The following is a 23,435-nucleotide window of genomic DNA, read 5'->3' on the forward strand; positions in this document are numbered from 1 at the left end:
ACCAGCATAAGTACAGATGTTCTCATTCATTTCTTGCATCTTTTGTCTCTTCTTTCCTCCGTGTTATCCCCGCTGATCTTTGTTTTAGATTTTCCACTGTATAAGTAATCATAATCATTTTGCATTTGAATTACCATTAACAAGAGAATATTCACGCAGAGCAGAAGCTATAATCTTTAAGAGTAGTCAGTCTTTTTTGAAGGGCTGAGCTGACATTGTATGGCAGACTTCAGAACAGATATTTTATTCTGTAGATGTGAAAAATACAGTGTTCTCCAAACTGACCTAAATTTCAAAGAATTCTCTGCTAGGATTGGGAAAGGCTCCTATGTGTCAAATATGTTACGTTTTATACATGATTCATACTTTACCTAATGGAAATGTATTCAGGAATTATAGAGTTATTTTCCCTGCAGCTAGAATAAAGAAACAAACAACAAAGAGTACCCAAGATTCAAAGTAGTATGTTCTCCTAGAAATATCAGAAAAAGAGTATTCTCTATGGAATATCTTTGATCAAAAAAGTTGCAAGTCAGTTACTTTTCCATTGCTTTGGCTGGGATTATAAAATAGGGCTTCAGCAGTTACTTGGTCCTTGATGAAGTGGTTGAGGTACAGCCACAACAGTGAGATCCCACATGTAGCCTGGGTTTCTTCCAAGCTGACAAGTTTAAATGGAATATTTAGCTCTGACATGTAGTAAGGTATCTATTTTATTGGTTGTTTGCCTTTGGCATGGGTTTGCAAGTGGCACAGACAGAATGGGAAGAATAGTGGGCGTGGCTATAGTAGGCAGATTCTGCATGGGCCAAAAACACCAGTGTGAAAACGGTGTAAACCTTTTTATACCATTTTAAACCATTTTACACTGTTTTCACACTGTTTTCACACCACCATTTTTGGCCCATGCGGAATCCGCCATAGAGTCAGATCCATACTCCTGCTATACAGACATCTACTGTTTGACTCAATGAGCTAGAGGCAAAACTGTTCACAGATACTTGGATAAGAAGAGATCAATTCTGCATGTACTATAGACTGGCAGTAAATCATATATTGGGAGTGGCACAGTTACTAAAATGGTCCTCTGGTTCTTTAACCCAGATCAATGCGCAATGAGCTTTTCTCTTGGTAGTGATTCTGGTTACACTATAAAATATTTCTATACATTTTACATTTAAAGAAAGAAAAATAGCATAATATAATAATAAATATAACATATAACTGAGTAAACGTTAATGGATAAAAATGACAAAACTTACATATCTGTATAAAAAAGCAAGTCTTTTATCATTTTCTGATCATTCTATCTATCATTTATCATTTTCTATCATTCAATCTATCATTCTTATCTATCATTATTCAAGTTATATAACTCTGTTAAGGTTAGTCTTCTTTTAAAGATCAAAACTACAAATCAAACAGTTGCCCCTCTTCTCAAAAAATCTATGGATAATAGTATATTGGATCTATTTTTAAATATTAATACCATATTTTAGTTGCCTTTCTTCAAAACATTATTTAGACCTATCAGTACAACGCAAGAAATAAATTTCCATTTCTCATGAAACTCCTGTTTTGGGTGTCTGTTTACAAGACTTGTACACTTTCCCATTGTAGCATATCCTCTCATCTTCCCTTCCCAAGTGTCTGCTTTCCATTGGTGTGCCAATACCACTATGGCTGCAGTTAATAAATATAAGAATAGTTCTTGCAGTTTTCCTGGCAAATCCTTTGATGGGATTTCCAATAATATACTCTCTGTGCCTTTTTGAAACTTGATTTTCAGTATTTTTGGGATTTCTGCATGTACTTCTTTCCAGTTTTTTTCCACTTTGTTTCAAGACTGCCACGTACAGTAAAATGTTCCACAAAATATTTCCAAGCACTTAAATGTACAAGATATATGTAGATGCTAAGTTCCTTTTAGGCCACTAGATGGCTGTCTTTCTTCACAGTTTTCATACAAACTGCCTATTTATCTGGACTGTAGTGGGCGAGGTGTTGATCAAGGGATTGGAACAGAGGGTTTTATGTTTGTTTGTATCACATTTGTAGTTTGGTGGCTTAAGTCCATTGGGTATCAATTTTTACAAAGTTTTTAAAAGCTTGAATCAGCATATTAGTGTAAGTCATTCTGTGAGCGTGTGTGGAAAGTGCCATTAAGTCACCACCAATTTAAGGCGAGCCCTTGGAGTTTTCAAGACAAGAGACTAACTGAGGTGGTTTGCCACTGCTTTCCTCTGCATGACAAGCCTATATTTCCTTGGTGGTCTCCCATTTAAAAACTTACCAGGGACAACTCTGCTTAGCCTCTGAGATCTGATGACACTGGACTGTCATGTGAATTACAGCAAACTGCTGTAAATGGAGACCTAGTAGTTAGTATTTAGATTTCAGAAGGGGATTTTTGTCCTCAGATCTCCCTCTCCTCCATCCTTAACTTTTCTGTTGATTAGTTAAATTGTAAGTTCCTTGAGAGTAGGGATCAACTTGCTTGTTCATTCATTCCCATTAAAGTTTGTAAAGAGCACTGGATAGATAAGAACAGTAATAATTTTGAAAATATATTTTGGCCTGCTCAGAAGATCATATTCCGTGATTACTTTTCTGAGTAGAGCTACCTTTTACCTATATTTTTCCATTGTCAGGAAGTGTGTGTGTGTTTGTGCACGCACACTGAGGCAACTTAGTCTGGCTTTGCTGATTTGCACAGACTGGGACTGATTATACACTGCTGCTCTGCTGCATAGGGAGGGAACATTTGCTGCAGAGATTTCTGTACTAACTTACGCTTATTTCTGTACTAACTTACGCTTATGGTGCTGGTGATACCAGAAGCGCCACAATTAGTAAGAGTGGCGAAAACCTGATGTTTTCTCTCACTTCAGGGTTTCACTCTTTCGGGGTTGCTCCCCCATCTCTTCTCCCACGCCCTCACTCCTTGCAGGGATTGACAGCTGGCATTTCCCTAAAAAAACGAAAAGCATGGTAACAACATGCACAATGTTGATATAAGGAATATCGATATTACATTTAAAGAGTTTTTTAAAAGGCCATCTTCATTCTTGGTTTAGATAGGGGATTGACCCAGAAGTGCGGAAAGGCAAGCCGCACAGCAGACAGTGGGGCACTCCTCACGTGTAAACAAGGAGACCCTACTGCAAATGCATGCAGGGAGAAGAGCAGTGCAGGAAGCGATTCATGCATAATGGGCCTGGGTTTATGGAAAGGATATGTGTTGCCTGCATGCAGTGTGACTCTGTGCAAAGGTGCACACTTTGAAGTCAAGTGGAGTCACTTTTTCCCCTGTATGAAGTTACCTTACAGCTGTTTGTTTATTTAAACATATGTGTAGCCTGATTTCTCTGAGGACTTGCAAGTGCCATTTGTGCATCCACATGTGAAACTTTATCATGTTACATGGACGAGGACTGCTTGATTGCAGTGTCTACAGGGACTGATTGCATTTCTGACATGTTTTAATCTGTTTGTTTTTGGGGAGCAGTATTGCAGTGTGCAAGTAGGAAATTCAGACTTCATAAACATTTTGAGACAGTGCACCTATTGGTTCAAAGCACAACATTTTCCCCAATGTCATTTGCCTCTGCATTTGCCATCTATGATAAATTAACTTTTTATATAAGAAAACTGAATAATTATTTTGCTTAGACAGTCTGTGCAGATCAAGTCAAACTGTCAATCATACCTGAAGCTTTTGCAGCTGATCTAGAATCTTGTTAGAGTGAGCTGTGTAAGCTGCTACTCAAACTCCCCACAAGCATTCTTTAAATGAATTTTTGCGAGGACAACTCACATAGCCCTATAACACTATGGATTGCTTGCTCCTTCTCATTTGGAAAAATCTCTGTGCATAGCTCTCAAATACTATGTCAAGGCTTCGGCCCCAGTACTGCAAAAACAGCAAAGACATCATGGTAACACAAAAAACTGTAAATACATTTTATATATTCATCGGACACAACATGGAACATGAAAATGTGTGACTCTTGAAATGTATCCTAGAAAAATCTAGGTTTAAATGGGTGATTATTTTTTTATTTCTTTTAAAAACTATTTTAGGAGCACATTTACAAATTGATGAAAAGTGATTCATATCCTCGTTTTATACGATCCAGTGCCTACCAGGAACTACTACAGGCCAAGAAGAAGGTATTGGTCCATCTTCCTATTTATTTCCACTCTTTCATTAATGATTTCTCCTTAACAACCATATTTACTACATACTCTCCTTGGGTAACTCAGCTGAATATCTGATAGGCAAAATTAGCTAACTTAGAGCATTACACAAATACTAGATGTGCCTATGCATGTATTTATTTTGCATTTTTGCATGGCAGATAAGTTGATTTAATTGGTTTCATTGTGACAGTCAAAATATATGAGTTTTTTTTAACCAAGGGTCAAATCTGGAAATTAGCTGATGCCCAGTGACACCTGAACTCACTGGCTCAATTTGGAATTGGGTTTGGCATAGAACAGAGGCGTAGGGTGAGAAAATGGTGCCTGGGCATCCTCCACAGCCCCCCCTTGTGGCCCCTCCCCCTTACCTTTTTTTGCCGGCAAAGTAGCGGGCTGAAAAAAAGCCAGTTGATTAGAAGGTAGCTAAAGTAATTCCAGTGTTTAAGAAGACATCTAGTGGGGATTTTGGAAAATGACAGAATGGTCAATTGTCTAAGGAAAATTGGTCGGAAAGCAGTATTAAAACTAGAAAAGAACAAGCATTGCTGCCAAATGAACATGGTTTCCACAAAGGAAAATACTATCACACCAACCATTTAGGGTGACAGCTAGTGTGTAGACAGAGACCATCCTTGTCAGTGCCTTAGAGTGGGATCTTTTCTCTGCAGTTTCAACCTGAAAAGTTCAGCTTTGATTTTGCTTCTTCTTTCTGTGAACCTTTTACTTCCATGTCATTTCTTTTCCCTTGCATTTCTCCCATATGGGTTCATTTTTTAACAGTATTTATAAGTTAGTATTGCAATACTGTGCATTATACTTAGAAATGTATGTATAGATGGATACAAAAAAATGCACCATGCACACCCAACACAAATATACAAAATGGAACTGCAAAAAAACCAGGAAACTAAAACCATGGACAAAACCCCCATTGCCTGCCAGATGTGGCTGACTGGCCTGAATTCAGCAGGATGGGTCCCAGCAAAGATTTGGCTTACAACACTGCTGCTATATTGGTCGTGATAGAGACAGGCCCTGCCACTTTTATGTATCTTCAAATTCCTCAGTTTAAAAAAAAATAGCAATGAGGCAGGACTAAAAGAGGTGTAGATAACCAAACCTTGTTGGGCTGAGATAGAATTAGCCAGAGAGCATTTTTCAAAGGGTTTTGCAATGAATTCCATGATGCCCATGGCAAGGATGAATCTTCAAACTTAACCCCCAGGTTTTCTAAAATACCATTGATGCTGAATGGATCATTTGTGCCCTGGATTAGCCTGGCTTCTCATCATTAATAGCTGGTATAACAATAGGGTAGCCCCAAACCATGCTCCATTTTCCATCTTACGTTGCTGTTAGTATATCAAGCAACTGAACAGGCAAGAAGAGCTTAGATAGTCTCCAAGGAGCTTAGAACAGGCAAGAAAATCTTAGATAGTCTCCAAAGAAAGGCAAAATGCTTGGGGTTCCACAAACATCAATCCCTTTAACAAGCAGACTGTCTACTACACCTTACACCTCATTATTTTGTTGTTTCAGGCTTTCCTCTCTATTGCACTTGTTTAATCCACTTGACAAAATGTATCTTTCCAGAGGTCCTCCTATGTACTAGTGATCCATTGTTCATCCAGGAGTACTCTGATGTCCTCCTCAGTGCAAGAGAGAATGCCCCCCAGCACCCTTTGTAGTGTTAGGGTTCATGTTCAGAAGGGTAGGCCTGGCTCATGCATCTGCGTGTGTTTGTGCAGATTGCCCATGCTACCTCAGGGTGGAAAGGTACAACAAGTTTCCCCCTAGATTTTCTGTGAGCATTTGCATCCTTTTCTATGCTTGCTTTTGCACTGTGATTTATACATCAGCTTTGTATTTTGTCAGCCCTTTTGCTTCATAGCTCCTTTCCCCCCTACCCCTGCCCTCTGAGTCTGTTCTTTTTGGCTTCTTTTGTTTGGTTTGCTTTCCATTTTTTTTGTTTTTTGTTTTCTTTCACTTTAAGTTTGGAAACACAATGGATCGGCGAACATCTTTTGAGAAATTCACACGCAATGTGGTAAGTTTATAACTTTGTAAGACTTAACAATTTTCCTCCATTTATTATTTGGGATGGCTCCAGAATTCAGTTAACAGGTATTGCTTTAAAGGTGGTCTCAACTGAAATGATTTGAAATCACGTAAACTGGAAGAGCACTTTAAAGCAGGCAACATCATCTTATCTACTATTCTGAAAAGAGAAAGATCTCTGAAATAAACTCTTAAGTGGATGTGTTCCTTCTCACAGGTGGAAATTGCTGGGAGTGAGGTAATCAAGAAGGAGGGGAACTCCCACCATTACTGATAACTATCTGACTGCAGCAGTAGAGACAAGGGGCCTCTTAGTTAACTCTGTGCTGATTGTGGTTGCTGATTGGCTAGCTGCCCTAACATCAGCCATCCATGCCAAAGTAGCAACCCCACCACTGCACATCCTGGATTGAGGAGCCTCTGCCCCATTACAGTATCCTTGTGGTTTCTAGTATGGAGTGCCCTTTCCTCCATCTAGTATGAAGTGCCCTTTCCTCTAGTATGGAGTGCCCTTTCCTCCTTGACAATCTGGCTTTGGCAGGCAGTGGTTTCTACTAGAAAATAAGTTTTCCAGCTGATACTACTTCTTAAGCTGCATTTCCTTACCTCAAACCATCTCTTTTTAAAAAATTATGTGCCAGTGCCTTTGGTTTTTTCTTCAACATTGTGCAAGTGCAAACTAAGCGTTCAACACATTTATTTTTGTAGGGCAGAAACATCCCAATTTTCCCCTGCCATAAAAACTGTACACCAACACTGAGGGCGAGCACTAACCTGTTATGAAAAGAGGTAGAAAGATCTTGGCTTCTATTCCAGTTTGTCGACATTGTCTGCTGACTTGTGTGCATTTCATGTGTGCAGGTGTGTGTGCTGGTGGTGTGCGTGCACGTGCGCATTTAAGTGTGATGTATTGTGGCTTTTGCTGTGATGGCCAGTTAATAAAGTTGTGTGTGTTGAAATGGTTTTCCACAAAGCATCAGCAAAGATCATGGTTTTTGTTTTCCATTTTTTTCCCCTGGAACACTTTTTCCTGACCCCTTAAATGACTTTAATAGTCTGCAAATCATCAAGGCCTAAAATCCGTCAAATTTTCTAATTAGGTTTTTCATCAAGTTTTCTAATGAAGGCAGTGCAACAGGTGGAATGGAACTATCTTTGGTGCAAGCAATATAGACTGGGTAAAGCAGCAGTTAGTGATTGATATTTAGGGTAATTCTAATGTTTCAAAAGACTACTACAGTGTAAATGTTTCAAAAGACTATTACAGTGTAAATTTAAGAAACAAACCAGATTAAGGGCTTTTTAATGCCTTCACTCAGAACCTAATCAATCAATGAAACTTGCACACCAAGACGTCTTTGTAAATTGTGCTCCTACTTGCTAGCCACACAAGAAAAACAATTAGCATGGTGTTTGAAACAAAAACCCCTATTTTTGCATGGTGGTTTTGCCACAGCATGTAACTCTGTGAGTTCTGTATCGTCTAAGGGGGAGGGGGGTAGTTTTACAAAGTAAGCATTATGCAGTTTAGTTACTAATGGTGTGTAATTGACTTCCTTTTTGATGATGTCAGGTATCACATTAAAACTGAGAACCAAATCATCTTGAAGTTTTAGAGATTTCCACTTTTGCAGTGACCAGCAGACCATAAAACAAAGAATAATCACCAACTGGTACACCTGAGATCTAGCTGCCCCATTGTAGCCCAGATCTGGGAGACCAAGGTTCAAATTCCCACTCTGTCATGGAAACTTTCTGGGTTGGCCACTTACACACTTTCAGTCTAACTTACATTGCAGGTTACTGCGAGGATTAAATGAAGGTGACAAACAATGTAAGTCACTTTGGATCCCCGTTGGGGAGAAAGGTGTGGTATAAATGAAATAACATGGTTGTGTTATACTCTTAACCTTCATATTCTGGGCTTCGCCAGAGTCTGATTTTTTACCCTGACATAAGGAAGAAAAGATGAGATGGGCGGGTTGCATCGGCACATTAAGTTTGTGGACCACTGTAAAGAATCAAATGTAGTTGTTAGCTGTTCTCTCATCACACCTATAACACAGGATGTTTGACGAAATACTACAGCCTTTTTACATAAGGGTGTGCTGGGAATGTATATATAAGGAAGAGCAGGATTGCATACACTGACCCTATCAAAAGTAAATTTTTTAATCACACAGGAAGAACCTACTTGTGTGCAGAATTCAGAAACTTTGTTCTGATGTATAACTGAATTCAAGTGAGGGCCCAGTAGCCACAATCCAGTACCTCCTCTGCACATGTTATCAAAGACACTTATGTCATGCATGTCAGCCTATTTCTGCTGTTTAGCACGTCTAGTTGTTATATAAAGTGCTAATAAATACAGAAGTCTAGTATGAGATTTCAAATCTATAGCCCAGCTTTACCAGTTTAGGACTAGCATATTTATTTTTTCCGAACCACTCTGCCATTTCCAGTCCTCTGTAATCCAGGGCAAAGTTTTTGATCTTTTTGCCATTTCAAATACACAAATATCCAGCCAAGCCAATGGTACAATACATTGCGGTACTTTCATGCAGTTACAAGACACCATTTCATGAATATTTGGGTGTTCTTTCACACAGAGAGAAAAGGGTCAAAAAGCAATACAAAAAGAAAGAGAGAACAAAAAGAAAGAGAATTGATCTAATATCATAGGCCAAGTATATTCAAGATGGTAACTTTTTCTTCCGGGAATAGAAAAGATGTATTTAAAGTGATACATTTTACAAACATCACGTATTATGAATTATATGATAGGCATATTGTATAGACAGAAGTTCAGCTTGAGGAAGGGAACCTAGTTCTATGGCAAGAAAATGTTTTGCTGTATCCCAAGCTAGTGATTCAGTTCCTGAGATACCCATCTAAATGATCTTAGGCAGTAGTCCTGAGAAAATACCTTTCTCTTGACATATTTTTTAACTGGGGATTACAGGAATTTAATTTGGGGCCCTCTCTTGGAGATTCATGGAATTCAAGTTTACAACATTGGCCTATTATCAGCAAGACTCTTCTATTCTTGGAAGAATATTGTTATCCTCTTGAATTCCCTGCCTTCAGAAGACAAAGAAAACTGGCTGGCTCAGTGCAAGACTGCCTAATATGTTTGTAGATTGACAGGTAATTATAGCATGTATTCACACAGCAGCATTTGAGTTTTCTGCTACTGGAAATCAAAGAATAGGCTTTTTAAATGGAGTGCTGGGAAATCCATGTCCTCTCACCAGTAATAAAAGTGGTGAACCTCTTTTGTGATTTGTCCATTGCTAGTTTACCAATAGTATAATTGCTACATAATTGCTATTCCTTCTCATTCCTTGTTCAAATATAGCTAATAGATTTTAACTCCTGTTAAAATCTGCAAGATTTTAATTTAGTCATGATTAGCTTGTCCCACTGATTTCAACAAGAAATGGAGCAATAATAAAGAGCCTCACACAGGAGCACTTGCCAAACTCCTCTTCAACCTGTCCCCTATCATCAAAAAAAAGCATCAGAGATTGCAGAACAAGTTAGTGTTTGTTGGGTCATCTGACCTGGAAAAGCTAATTTAGAATGACTGGCAGAAAGAATTAAATATGTTCTCAGTTTATTTTGGAATTTAACATTGGCTCAGATCTTATGCTTCCTTCTTTGATGCAATGAAATCACTCAGTTGTGTACCCTTTTCAACAAAAAGAATAAAGTAGAATTGTAACTTCATTTACCATGTGCTAACAGAACTGGATGGGCACTAGGACCGAAGTGGAGCATTCTAAAACAAAGATGGTTTAGTACATGGTGGATGAAGTTACAATTCTATTTAGTTATTTTTGTTTAAAAGGCTATAGGTGCTTCCTATTGGAGTGGGAAAGAAGTACTCTGTGACAGATGAAAATGTTGTGAAACTGGAAGAAAGATATAGGCTCCAATCTGCAATGCCCAGTATTGAATTTCTTAAACACATTGCAAGGAAAATATTAGATGGACTGTGGGAAAGCTGAAAAGACAAAGCAGTTAAGAAAAACATCTGAAGAATTCCCAGTTAAATTATTTCCTCTAAAATGTCAAGTTTTAAAAAACTGCAGTCTGATAATCAACATCCCTATCATACTTTGTGCATTTTAAACAGTAAACAAATCACTGATGCACATCATGCTTAGATTTACATGCTGGTTTGCATTAGGATTAACCTGTTTAGTGCACAATAACTGTAGTTACAGTAAAAGTGTTGTTTGAAGTCTATCATACATTGGCTTTTGCTATGATGACTAGTTAAATGCAAACAGCAACCATAAATGGAGAGTAAAGGTGGTCTGTGATGAGCTTGTAACTATGGAAATTTTATATCAATGCATGGTTATAATACATGCATATGATAAATGCTGCGTGCTGAAGTTATCATGTTAACATTGCTGAACTACTTTGCAAACATGAGAATATTAGCAATAGACTCACATGAACATGATATTTCAATTTTTTCCCTACTTAGAAAAGTTAACTTCCTAGTCTTCAAAATGAAAACAACAACAACATAAAATTTGCATTTCATTAGGGGGGCAGGTTTTGGCAATGAAACTTGTGTGATAGTTGCTGTCTCCCAGTGACGCCAATAAAAGTTATGCAATTAGATCCACATTTTGGTTGAGAAATACAAATAGTCTACTGAAGTTTAAGTCTGAAAAGACTTTGAAATCAAAGCTGTTGATTTCAAATGTGTGCATTGTGCAGCACATTAAACTGCTAGCAGACTCCTGTCATCACTGAACTTGGATTTATTTAGAGTGGCAAACTACTGTCGCATACATGTATATACGATCACATGATTTCTTTGCATGGTTTACTGGATGAATGATATTAACTAAAATGAAAATGACTGACAACTTTTTTATGTGAACTGACTCCACAAAAAAGTCTTGCATTTGAGGAAACGAAGAAGTTTTATTTATGGTATCATGTCCGTGAAAGTTCATTTATACATGTCATTTCTTGACAGTGTAGTCAACAGCTAATAAAATGGTCATGTTTGAAGCTAGGCCAAGAAGAGGCTTCTGAAGTTGAATGTACCAATATGCAAAATGGTAGCCTTTACCTGCCGAATGCTAGCTCCTTGGCATTGAAGTGGGTTTTCAGTGATCATGCCTCTATCTTCTGTTTTCTTTTGTTTGTTTGTTTTTTATTTTTTCCTCAGGGGAAATCGCTCACCTCAAAGAGATTAACCAGTCTAGTGCAGTCCTACTAAAAGGATCACCTTGTAGCATGGAAGCAGACTCAATCATTATACATACTTTGTAGCTCACTAATTGCCTGAAATCAAAGGACAGTAGAACAAGATGTTGCATGAGCAAGGACCTGACTTGTTTTCTTTTGTGTATATCAAGGCATTACAGCCGCCAAGGGACTCACTAACCTTTCGATGCCTCCATTTTGAAAACTCTCTGCTCACTTTCGCCTTCATATCAAGCTGGATCTGTGTCTTTTTATTTTCTGCAAGCTCAAGTGAAAAAAGCTTCCGTCAGGCACTGTTTATTTACAATACTGTCAGTCACAAACTGGAAGATGTGTAAAAAATGAATATATTCATAACTATACCTATGGCATCACAGCTATTGCACAATAAACTAGCACAGAAGGTTTCATCTCACAGATGTATTCACATTGAGAAAGAAAGCCAGTGTCTTTGTCTGTTGTCTGTACATTCTATGTTAATGTTTCTTGCATTTATTTTTATACCATATTTTAAAAAGAACACCTTTTACTCCAAATGTATTAAAGTTGATCCTTCCTCTGTAAATTTGTGTATGTTTATATTGTTGTTTTATCTTTCATTAAAATATGCAGAATCTCTTCCCTTTGACAAGGCTGTGCTTATTGGTATGACAGCAGTAGTAAACTGTTTTTAACAGTATGTGTAAGGTGACACCCAGTGGGGCCCAACCCCCTCCCCCGCTTAAATGCATGTTGTTAGGATCTGAAATGACAGTGAGTGAGCAGGAAGAAGATCTTGGGGTCATAGTGGGCAGTTCAAGGAAATTCCTACTCAGTGTGCTACAGTGATGAAAACAAATTTTTTTTATGATTTCCTTGTACATTTAGAATACTATACAAAGTTCTTCTAGAGTTCTGATGGCCCCAACTCCAAGGAGCTATAAAACCTGCAGAAAACCTGAGCCCTCCAGGGGAGGGCGGTATATAAAGCTAATAATACAATAATAGAATACAAAAGTGAGTCATACAAAAAGTGCAACCAAAATTATATCCATTCTTAAATAGATATATAATTATATTTAATTCTTGACATGGCTGAATCTGTGGATACTTAAATTGATACTTAAATTGGCGCCATCAACAGACAAGAAAGATCTTTCTACAAGCCTGAAGATACCACAAGTTTGCACAAAAATCTGAAGCCTAAAAATAATTGAAGTAACTGTTGTAGCTTTACAAAAGGAATCCACATTGAATGGCAGTTGATAGACAATCACTCAGTTTTGCCAGCCTTTTAGACTTCGTTTCTGTCACTAAAAGGCAAGGGAGGGGGTGTGTGCATTTCAAAGGTTGCTTTGACCTGCCGGGGGGGGGGGGGCTTCTGGGGCAACTTGCATGACTCACTGCTTGCTACTGTTCAACAGCCAGAAAAAGTATTTGAGACCCAATTTGAATTCACCACCCTGTGATGAAATCCCACTGAATGATCTTGGGCCAGTTACACATTTGAATTCTAACTTACTTCACAGGATTGTAGTGAGGATAAAATGGAGGAGAGGAGAATGATGCAATTTGCTTTGGGTCTTTGTTATGGATAAAGAAAAGTTGCTCAGGCTTAGTTTCAATAATTTATATTGCTATATTTATATCCCACCCTCCCTCCATCTCTGATCCACAAATTAATGTATCCACAGATTTGGCCATGTTGAGAACTGAATATAATGACAAACTGGGGACCCACAGAAAATTGCTGGGGGCATCTCCTCAATATTTCACATTTTCCTTCCCTCCCCTGGCTGAAACCCCTTACAGCCTCTCCTTTTTCATGGGCACTTCTCTAATATTTACCCATCAGCCAACTACTAGGGTTGGAGATTCGGACAGTCCGAATCTGGATTTTTACCGAATCTGCATGGATTTGGACGGATTCGGATGAGCAGGGTCCGAATCTGAGCTGTCCGAATCTTAACAGATCCCGAATCCATGGGATTTGGATCACCAGGCAGATGCTTGCGTTTTTATTTTTTGGTGTTTTTCATGTTTTGGCCTGCAGGGGGCGCATTTTTAAACATATCGGCACCAAACTTTCAGGGTATCATCAGGAGACTGTCCTGGTGAGTACCACTCCAAATTTGCCCCAGTACAGTTTGGTTTAGAGGGTCAAAGTTATATGGACCCCCCCCAAAGGGGTGTCATCCCTATCCTCCATTCTTTCCCAATGGGGAACCTAAGGAGATGAGGCTACCCTTTTGAGGGGTCGCAGCCTTTGGCCCCCCATTCAAACTGCTCCTGAAACTTGGAGAGGCAATCATCAGGAAAGAATCTCCTGATGATACACTGAAATAATGGTACCAATGCATCTACAAATGCACCCCTGCAGGCCCCCCCAGAAATTTGCACAAGATTCTTTGTTCTGCAGTGACTTAGCTGCATTACTGTCAATAGGAATTTCTGATAGAGGGGACTGCTGGAGTGCACATTTTTTCATGGTAAACCCTCCAAAACTTTCAGGGTATCTTCAGGAGTGTCTCTAGATGACACCATCCAGGTTTGGGGAACTTTGCTTCAGGGGGCAGTGGGAGATGGGCCCTACCCTTTTTGGATCGCATAGAATTAAACCCCCTGAAGCAAAGTTCCCCAAACCTGGATGGTGTCATCCAGAAACTCTCCTGAAGATACCCTGAAAGTTTTGTGACCATACCTTCAGAAATGTGCACCTCACAGCCCTCTACCAGAAATTCCCCATTGACAGCAATACAACTAAGTCACTGCAGAACAAAGAATCTTGGGCAAATTTCTGTGGGTGCCTACAAGGGGACGCATTTTGAGATGTATCGGCACCAAATTATCAGGGTATCATCAGGTGACTGTCCTGATGTTGCCCACCAAGTTTGGTGCAGTTTGGTTCAGGTATGGACCCTCAAAAGGGGTGCAACTATCCCCATTGTTTCCAATGGGAGCTGATAGGGGATGGGGGCTACACATTTGAGAGTCCATAACTTTGGCTCCTCTGAACCAAACTGCACCAAACTTTGGGGGTATCATCAGGACAGTCTCCTGATGATACCCTGAAAGTTTGGTGTCACTAGCTTTAAAAATGCTGGGTTGCGTGTTTCACCACTCACTCACTCCAGCAGGCTTCATGTGCAGGAGAGGTGAAACATGAAAACCGGAATGTTTAAAGCTAGTGGCACCGAATTTCAGGGTATCATCAGGAGACTGTCCTGATAACATCCCCCAGGTTTGGTGCAGTTTGGTTCAGGGGGGACAAAGTTATGGACCCTCAAAGAGGATCCCTATCCCCCATTGTTTCCAATGGGAGCTAAGGAGATGGTGGCTACCATTTTGAGGGTCCATAACTTTGGCCTCCCTGAACCAAACTGCACCAAGCTTGGGGGGTGTCAACAGGACAGTCTCCTGATGATACCCTGATATTTTGGTGCTGATATGTCTAAAAATGCGCCCCTGCAGGCACCCCCAAAAATTTGCCCAAGATTCTGTGCTCTGCAGTGACTTCTGCATTGCTGTCAATGTAGAATTTCTGGTGGAGGAGCTGTGGGGATTACCATTTTTCAAGAGAATTACAGTCACAAAAGGCTGTTCAGGGGTTATCTTCAGGAGAGTCTCTGAATGACACCATCCAGGTTTGAGGAGACTTTTGCTTATGGGGGGCAGTGGGAGATGGACCCTACCTACATAACATTTGAACCCCTTTGAAGCAACGGTCATTGGAAACCTGGATAGTGCTCTCATGAAGAGACTCTCCTGAAGACACCCTGGAAAGTTTCTTACAGTGGGTTTACCATGAGAAATGTGCACTTCCACAGACCTCCCACAGAAATTTCCCATTGGCTGCAATGGAGCCAGCCAGCCACTACAGAGCACAGAATCTGGGGAAATTTCTTTGGGTGACTGTGAGGGGTGCAGTTTTAGAGCTACTGTCACCAAAATTTCAGGGTATCATACAAGTGCTGTCCCTATGATACTCCCCAAGTTTGGTGAAGTTTGGTTCAGGGGGTCCAAAGTTATGGACCTTCAAAAGTGTAGCCCCATCTCCTGTTAGCTTCCATTTGGAAACAATGGGGGATGGGGCACCCCTTTTGAGGTGTCAATAACTTTTCCTCCTCTGAACCAAACTGCACCAAACTTGGGGAGAATCATCAGGACAGTCTCTAGATGATATCTTGAAATTTTGGTGCCGCTAGCTTTAAAATTGTGTCCCCTGCAGGCCAAAACGTGTAAAAACACTAAAAATTAAAAAAAATAATAAAACGGACCCGAAATTTTTGGATTTACCCGAATTTTCGGGCATATCCGAATCGGCTATGATTCGGATTCGGGCATACAAATCATTTTATGCCCCAAAATACCCAAATCCAAATTTTACCGATTTTTTTTAGTATTGAGCAACCCTACCAACTACCTTTATCCTTTTAATTCCTGCATCACTATTTTGTCTTTCCCTTCTCCTGGGGGACCCCCTGTACCCTCACCATACCTTGCCTCCTTTTCTCCTTCCCATCCAGCCTTCAACCCACCTTTAATCTGCCCACATTTTCAGCTATATTTATTATTTATTTAATTTGCATCCTTTTATCCATAACAAATGGATGGGCAAAAATGGACATGAAAACTGGGAGGCATGACTGCCAGGGGTGGTGAAGGGAGAAAAAACAGGAGCCGTTGCCAAGATAGTGATGTTGTAGATGCCAGAAGAGGAGGAAGAAGGCAGATGAGAAGGAACAGGGAGCTTGGGAACTATCACTGCTTCCCCTCAACTACACTGCTGAGTTGGTGTCATTACAAGTGAGTGGGGAAGGTAGAATTAGTGGCTGGGAGTTGCTGCCACCCCCACCAAGGTGGACAGGCAGCCATGGTGGGTGGGCAGGCAGAATGGCAGGGATGGTGGGTGGGCAGGCAGAATGACAGGGAAAGGAGACAGTGGGCAGGCCAGCAGGACATACTCCTCTTCATTTAAGTTACCCTCTCTGAAGTTACTCTTGCTTAACCTGGACAATTAACAGGGCAGGAAGAAAACCTACTGGAGAAAGCAGACATTGACTGATGGGTGATTGAGCTTGGTTGGGGGCTCTCTCCCAGCTCAAACACCACCACCTCAGCACTTCCCCCCAGCATGATTCTTCTTTCCTCCTGGAGGCAGTGGCAGCAGAATAGGTAGTCTAGAGGAGGAGTGTTAGGGGGGAAGAAGGGATGATGAGGGTTCAGAAGATCAGGAAAGAGGGGAAGTTTCCCCATGAGTTTCTCATGGGTACCTGTTTGTATAATTTACATTGGGTACCTGAATATCCAGTAGAATATGATACCATGTAGTAGTAGTAGTAGTAGTAGTAGCAGCAGTAGTAGTAGAGTAGTAATGATGATGATGATGATGATGATGATGATGATGATGATGATGATGATAATAATAATAATAATAATAATAATAATAATAATAATAATAATAACAATAATAATAATAATAATAATAAACAACTGGCCATTTAGGCTTCAAGTACCCGCAGTGCTTCTATTCTTTTATACTAATCATGAATTCATTATGCATTTTGGATCATATCACTTTTTTGTAGTTTTTTAAAAAAATCAGCGTTGACATGTGTATAAAAGAATGCACGATGCCATACTGATGTATGAACAGATTATGAAAAAGTTACATCTGAATGGAAGACAGTGAGGGGAAGAGTGAAAATGGGAGATGGCCAAAATTAGTATGATGCCAAAAGAAGTTTCAAGAGGTTTGGCATTGCTTTGGAAAGATGATCTTTGCAACTAATGTGAATGATTTTCTGTTAACATTCCTAAGCAATGCACAGTGAATTTATACACTTAAGAATTTATTTATATTTACTTATGGCTAGACTTTGATATTATTCTGGAGTAATTCAAATTCCTAAATATAATAGGAACTTGAACCTCTATTTGTACACAACAGGGTTTTGTTTAAAAGAAAGGCCCTTTCTGTACTGTACAAATAAGACATCCTAAGGATGGGGGGAAAGGAAATCCACACAGCTTTCCCCCCAAGAGGTCCTCAGGACATTTTATTTTTCCTCAAGTCATCTTATTTTACAATGTGAACTTTCCCCCAAAAAGTTGTGTTCAAGACTTCTCCTGCTTGACTGTGCAAACATAAACAGGCAGGAGACATGGTATTTTTCCCACCTTCCGACTCCCCCTGCCCCAGTAGAGCAGGTACTTTCATTTTCTCAAGAGCTTGCACATGCCATTTTCTGCAGTTTGAGAGCCCGTGCTGGTGCCATTTGCTCAATTTGTTTCCCATGGAGGCTACCTCTGCTTTTAGCTCATCCAATTGCTATTTCCTTGAATAAAGTTTGTTTTTCCTGGCGATCCCACACACGTGATTTTTTCTTGTTTTTTTTTGTTTAGAGGGAGATGTCTTCATAATTATTCAGACACTTTCTGAAAATTACAGCCACTTGGAGGCTTGGTCTACCATCTATTAAGCAGCATTGGGTAGACTTGTGCCTACCTGTCACTTTCAATTGTGGGTACACCTGTCCTACACAACGGACATAAGAACATAAGAACGAGCCTGCTGGATCAGACCAGAGTCCATCTAGTCCAGCACTCTGCTACTTGCAGTGGTTCACCAGATGCCTTTGGGAGCTCACATGCAGGATGTAAAAGCAATGGCCTTCTGCTGCTGTTGCTCCCGAGCACCTGGTCTGCTAAGGCATTTGCTTCCACACACATTGGATGATGCACTTTGAATGCATTTGAATATACCAGAGCAATCCTTTCTGTTTCATAGAGGAATATACTCTTGCAAACAATTGTTAAGTGCATTGAAAGAGCACTGAAAGTATATTATCAAACATCTGTGAAAGGAGTCAACAGATTGTGGCCTAGGCCCATATTATATCACAGCCGTGACAAGGGACAACTCTTCTTTTCTTTTTTTGCTATCAAGTCACAGCTTACTTACAGCAACCCGTAGAGTTTTTAAGGCAAGAAACATTTGGTTTGCCATTGCCTGCCTTCATGTCACAACACTGGTATTCCTTGGAGGTCTCCCATCAAGGTCAAGGCTGAGAGTGTGTGACTGGCCCAAGGTCACCTAGCAAGCATCTGTGGCTCAAGCAGAGATTTGAACCGTGGTCCTAGCCAAGCACCTTAACTACTACACCATACTGGCTCTTCAAGGGGAAGCTACTACCAAAAAATGTCCACTCATTGTCGTGGTATGGACTAGAATCAAGTCTCTTTTTTCTTAATTTTTTTCGCAAAACAATACAATAATTAAAAAAAATTAGAAAATGAAAGAAAATGAAGAATTTCATGGATCTGCAATAATTAATATACTAATTAATAATTAATAAAGGAAAACTTCAATTTAAATAAACACAAACTTTGGCATCTTGATATCAACCCATATGCTTAAATAAAATTTAATAACATATGATACTAAAATAAGGCTCCCATTTTTCTTTAAATTCATGCCCTAGTTTTCTACTAAGATTTGTCAGTCTGGCCATAATAAAGTACTCTCTCATCTTATCTCCCCAATTTTCTTGGATGGGATATTCTTTTGTTTTCCAGCTAGATGCAACGGTGACTCTTGCTGCAGTTAATAAATATAGAGATGGTTGTTGTTCTGATAGACTTCCTAGGAGAATTCCCAACAACATAATTTTGAGTCCATTTGAAATGGACTAGAATTGGGTCTCAGTTCAACTGTAAATGTAGAATTTTCACTTTCAGATGCTTTTTTTTTTGTGCACCAGCAAAGCAATCATGATTCTCAAGGTACACACCCAGTATCAATATTGCAAGGGTGCTTGGGATTGGCCTCCTGCAGTGAAACCACTTGGGTGGCAAGATTCATGATCTTGTATTGGCTAAAGGGTAAGACTAGTCACAAGAGCTGGTAATGTGTTATGTATATATTTGTACAGACTAATTGGCCTTGTTACCTAAGGGCTTGGAGGAACAGTCTTTTTTTTTTTTAAACCCTGCTGCTGTCTCCAACGGGATGTATTTTGCGTAATTCTTCCCAAATGGTCTTACAAGTGAGATGTTTCTCTTGTCTAAGTCTGGGTTTCTTAAGTCCTGCTGGATAGACTTCAGAGGTTTGCAGTCAACAATAGTATGTGACACTTTCCAGATGTTCAAACAATCAAAGTACTCTGAAATTCTAAAGGAAAATGCTAGCAAATATAGACTGATTGGTCGTGTGAGAGGTTAAGCAGGGGCACACTGGAAGGTTCTGTACTGCTCTAGAAAAATGGTTTGTATCAAGAACAGCTAAATGACACAGCCTGTATCCAATCTCCTAATTTTGTCCTTGCCTTTTAGAGTAGTTTGCTGTACTACCCTTCTGAATATTTGCTCAGAAATAAATCCTGCTAAGTTCAACAAGGGTTGCTTCCAAATAAATGTGCACGTTAACATGTCTTGTGGTAAATTAAAATGCATTTCACAAATAGTGCATTCGACCGGGCTTTTGATGAGGCCAGCTGCGGATTCCCCCCCCCCCCGGATGCCCCTGTGTTGTGTGCTATTCCATCATCAGCGTTCCCGATATAACATCTAATTAGCGCTGTCTGCCCCCTCCCGGGCTTGGGATCGGACACCACCATATCTGTATGCTGCTATGTTTTTATAGAGTTGTAATTTGCTTTTAATTGAACTTAATTTATTTATTGTGTGTATTGTTGATTCTGGTCTGATGTACACCATTTAGAGCCCTTCGGGGGTGGGCGGTTCTAAAATCTAATAAATAAATAAATAAATAAATAATCAATCAATCACATTAGGTGTGTGCATGTGTGAAAATAGCAAGTGTAAGAACATGTAGAATTAGTAAGTTGAAGCTTCCTGCTGCATGTGAGAGGGAGAATAATACAAAACACAGAAATAAGTCCCACTTTATTCTATGGGACTGACTCTTCAGAAAGTGTTTTTAGGATTTTAAAATGGTGGTTGCTATTGCATAATATGTGGAGAAACATTCTTAGGCATCACCTGTAGTCTGATTTTCCAGTACAATGAAGACTTACTAGCCTAAATAATCAAGCACCTGACCTTTAGGGCAGTACCATTCACAGTGCAATAAATGCTAAGTTTCCATATATGTGGTGATGAAAGGAATTTTTAGGAGAGAACCAGAGGGAGGTCAGTGATGCTTACATATTACCCTGCTTGCCAATTCTTCTCTCCCCCCAGTTGCTTCCCACTGAATGCCATGGCCAGAAATAAACTTGGCTGCGTAAAAAGTTGGTTAGGAAAGAGATTGCAGGAGGAGGCATTAATCACCCCAGCACCCCATTTTTTTCCTGCCCCCACATTGCTGTTACTCCATAGACACTTCTGCGAATACAGAGACTATTGATAGCTCTGCTCTAATGTCAGCAGGAAGTCCAACAAATTTTGGTACTGTTACCGCCCAGGAAAATAAACAAAATATTCTCCTGAGTCAGGTTGTCTGACTACACTGGTTCCATGCCCGGACGCAGACACTTGTGTGGTTCAGAAGCCTCCATAAGGCTCACAGAGAAAGCTTATGTATGATGGTGCCAATGCTATATGGTCTCCCTCTTGCTTATGCCCTTTCAAGATGTAATAAAAGCCCCTCTTTAGTTGAATTTATGATGTGCCTGCTGTTTAGGATTTTAGTTTGATTAGGTTCTTCAGTCAGTTTAAGGTTTTGTTATTGTTAGTTTAGGAAAGTCTTGCCTATAAGTATATGTGTTTATCCCTTAAGGTTTCCCTAATGTTTAAGTTTAGAAAGGTTATTTTTGAAATTTGTGTCTGATAGCAAAAGCAGTAGCCTGTAAAGGCTGATATTAAGGGACGAGAAAGTTGGCTCTGGAATGCAGCTTAGACCAACACCCAGCCGACTCCGTAGCAAAGACAAAGACCCTCTTTGGACTTGCAAATCAAATCTGTTGCCAGCACCCAGAGGTTTCCAGCCATTGGAAGATGTGCAGGGACCACCACTGGACAGTTTGAACTTGTCTTTGTTGCAACGATGTGAGGTGGGAGCCTCAGGGTATTACTAAAGGAAACAGCCATCTGATAAAAGAGATAGCTGGGTGTGGTAGCGAGCCCACCTGGATATCTTGAATGAACTGTTATCTGCATTCCCTTCAGCACCATTGTGAGATCCCGCAAGAAGACGTTTGACAGTGGGATTTTGTAATCCCATTCAGAAGTTGTAACTGTATCTTGCTTTTGTATTATTGTTTTCTTATTGGTGTTTGTGAGGGACTTGCAACCTCACCTCCCCTTTCCCTGCCCCTTTGCCCCTTTGAAGTTTGGGAATATAAGTTCTTGCACTGGGTTGCAAGACCGCAACTCTCCTGCCCGAGCTGTGACCATCACCTGGAAATAAAATCCTTTAGCTTTGAAGAACGTCGGCTTCCTGCGCCTCATTAAGTTGCTGAGCTGAAATAACTTATTGTTACCCAAGCAGCAGCGGTAACAATGAGACTTGCCTTCAAGACAAACATTAGAATTACAGCCTCAGACAACAAAAGCTCAAGTGACAGATCTCTTCATAGAGGACCTTTAGCATTACCTATTCCATAAGGGAATTTGAGTTTTGATTCTCCAATTCAAATCATACTTGCTTAAGTCCAGAAAACAGCCAACAGTTGTGCTGTTTGCTGAATAATGTTGTGCATCATATTCCTGCTTGCATGCCATTGCTTGTGCATTTATAGCCTTGCCAAGCTAAATCAATGCAGAGCTCAACGGTGGAAAACTAACTGGCCTTATGCTCTTCCAGCAGTCAGCACAGTCCTTTTTCTTCATTGTGTGTCTGCCATGCCTGCACATTGTCTGTCATGAGACCACGAGTCTGAAATGTGTACCTTTGTTGTGGGTTCCATTTAAAGGCTCCCTGTGTGGCAATAGAGAATTTGAATGTCAAGTTTATGAGGTGCTAAACTGCAAAGCTGAGGGAATGAGCAGGGCTTTGTACATTGCATATGACTTCACACTGTATGCTTTTGATATATCAGAGACTTGTTGCCGACACAAATGAATGTCCATTCTTGGGACTCACACAGTAGTCAGTGGCATGTCTAACTTCTATTTCTCTGATACTATTCAGCTTTCTTTTTTGCTCTCTGGTCATTTCCCTTTCTCTTATTTGTCCTGTCCCATTACTTTAATAGCAGTTAGCATTATTTAAGGCAAAGTGGAACTCCAACAACAAGCAAACCAGATGCTTTATGCTACTCTGACCTGCACTGGTGGCCCTCCCTTCTTCCATCTCTGCATTTTGATGGTGAATATGATCTAATGGGGAACATTTTAAACTCTCTGACATTATTTAGTTGTTTTCTTCCCCCTTATTTTTTAACCTGCTTTTCTCCGCAGTGGGGACCCAAAGTGATTTCAAACATTGTTTTCCCTTCCTCTGCAATATCTTCATAACAACAACTCTGTGAAGTAGGTCAGGGTGATCATAAACAGCTTGCCCATAGTCCTCCAGTCAGCTTCCATGGAAGAATGGAAACGGAAACCCAGATCTCTCAGATCCTATTCTGGCTCCACAATCACTACGCCACAGTGGCTAGCTCATTTACTTTTTTGCCACTTACAACACTGTTTCTTCTCCTTCACTTCCCTTCCTCATATATTTTCACTTTCATTAGACTGCAGGGCTCATAACTGCTAATCAAGAGCTTCTCCCTCTAGATGTGTCTAAATTCTTGTCACTCCATCTTCCAGAATGACTCACTGGAGGAATTGTATTTTTAATTGTAAACAACTCTTCAGCAAAATATAGCATAATGGGATGCCTGGCGAATAGTCTGGACCTCATTTCATCTGTGTCCATCAGCTCGGGGCAGTAGAAATAAAAAGCATAATCCAAGGAGCATTTTCAGCAGGCTGTTTATGACATTCATGTAAGTTTTAATACAGTCAACCAGACAGCCCTTTTGTCATGATTCTGGCAAACAAGGGAACTT

General features: G+C 40.0%; 1 protein-coding gene across 13 annotated transcripts in view; it reads left to right on the forward strand.

Annotated features, from left to right (window-relative positions):
- RGS7 (regulator of G protein signaling 7) overlaps positions 1-12,114 on the forward strand; it is a 228,464-nt gene extending 216,350 nt beyond the window's left edge. For 4 of the 13 annotated variants that reach the window (XM_048485428.1, XM_048485436.1, XM_048485452.1 and 1 more), the window contains 4 exons: positions 4,084-4,173; positions 6,197-6,250; positions 9,224-9,408; positions 11,459-12,114. In XM_048485428.1, the coding sequence (XP_048341385.1) occupies positions 4,084-4,173; positions 6,197-6,250; positions 9,224-9,400 (321 nt within the window). In that variant the 3' untranslated portion in view covers positions 9,401-9,408; positions 11,459-12,114. Of the gene's footprint in view, positions 1-4,083; positions 4,174-6,196; positions 6,251-6,969; positions 7,051-9,223; positions 9,409-11,458 lie in introns of those variants that run through there. The other 9 variants (XM_048485495.1, XM_048485521.1, XM_048485512.1 and 6 more) reach the window with 7 other exon arrangements.
- Positions 12,115-23,435: the final 11,321 nt, after the last annotated feature.

The sequence above is a fragment of the Sphaerodactylus townsendi genome, linkage group LG01, assembly GCF_021028975.2.
Source record: "Sphaerodactylus townsendi isolate TG3544 linkage group LG01, MPM_Stown_v2.3, whole genome shotgun sequence".
Classification (NCBI taxonomy): domain Eukaryota; kingdom Metazoa; phylum Chordata; class Lepidosauria; order Squamata; family Sphaerodactylidae; genus Sphaerodactylus; species Sphaerodactylus townsendi.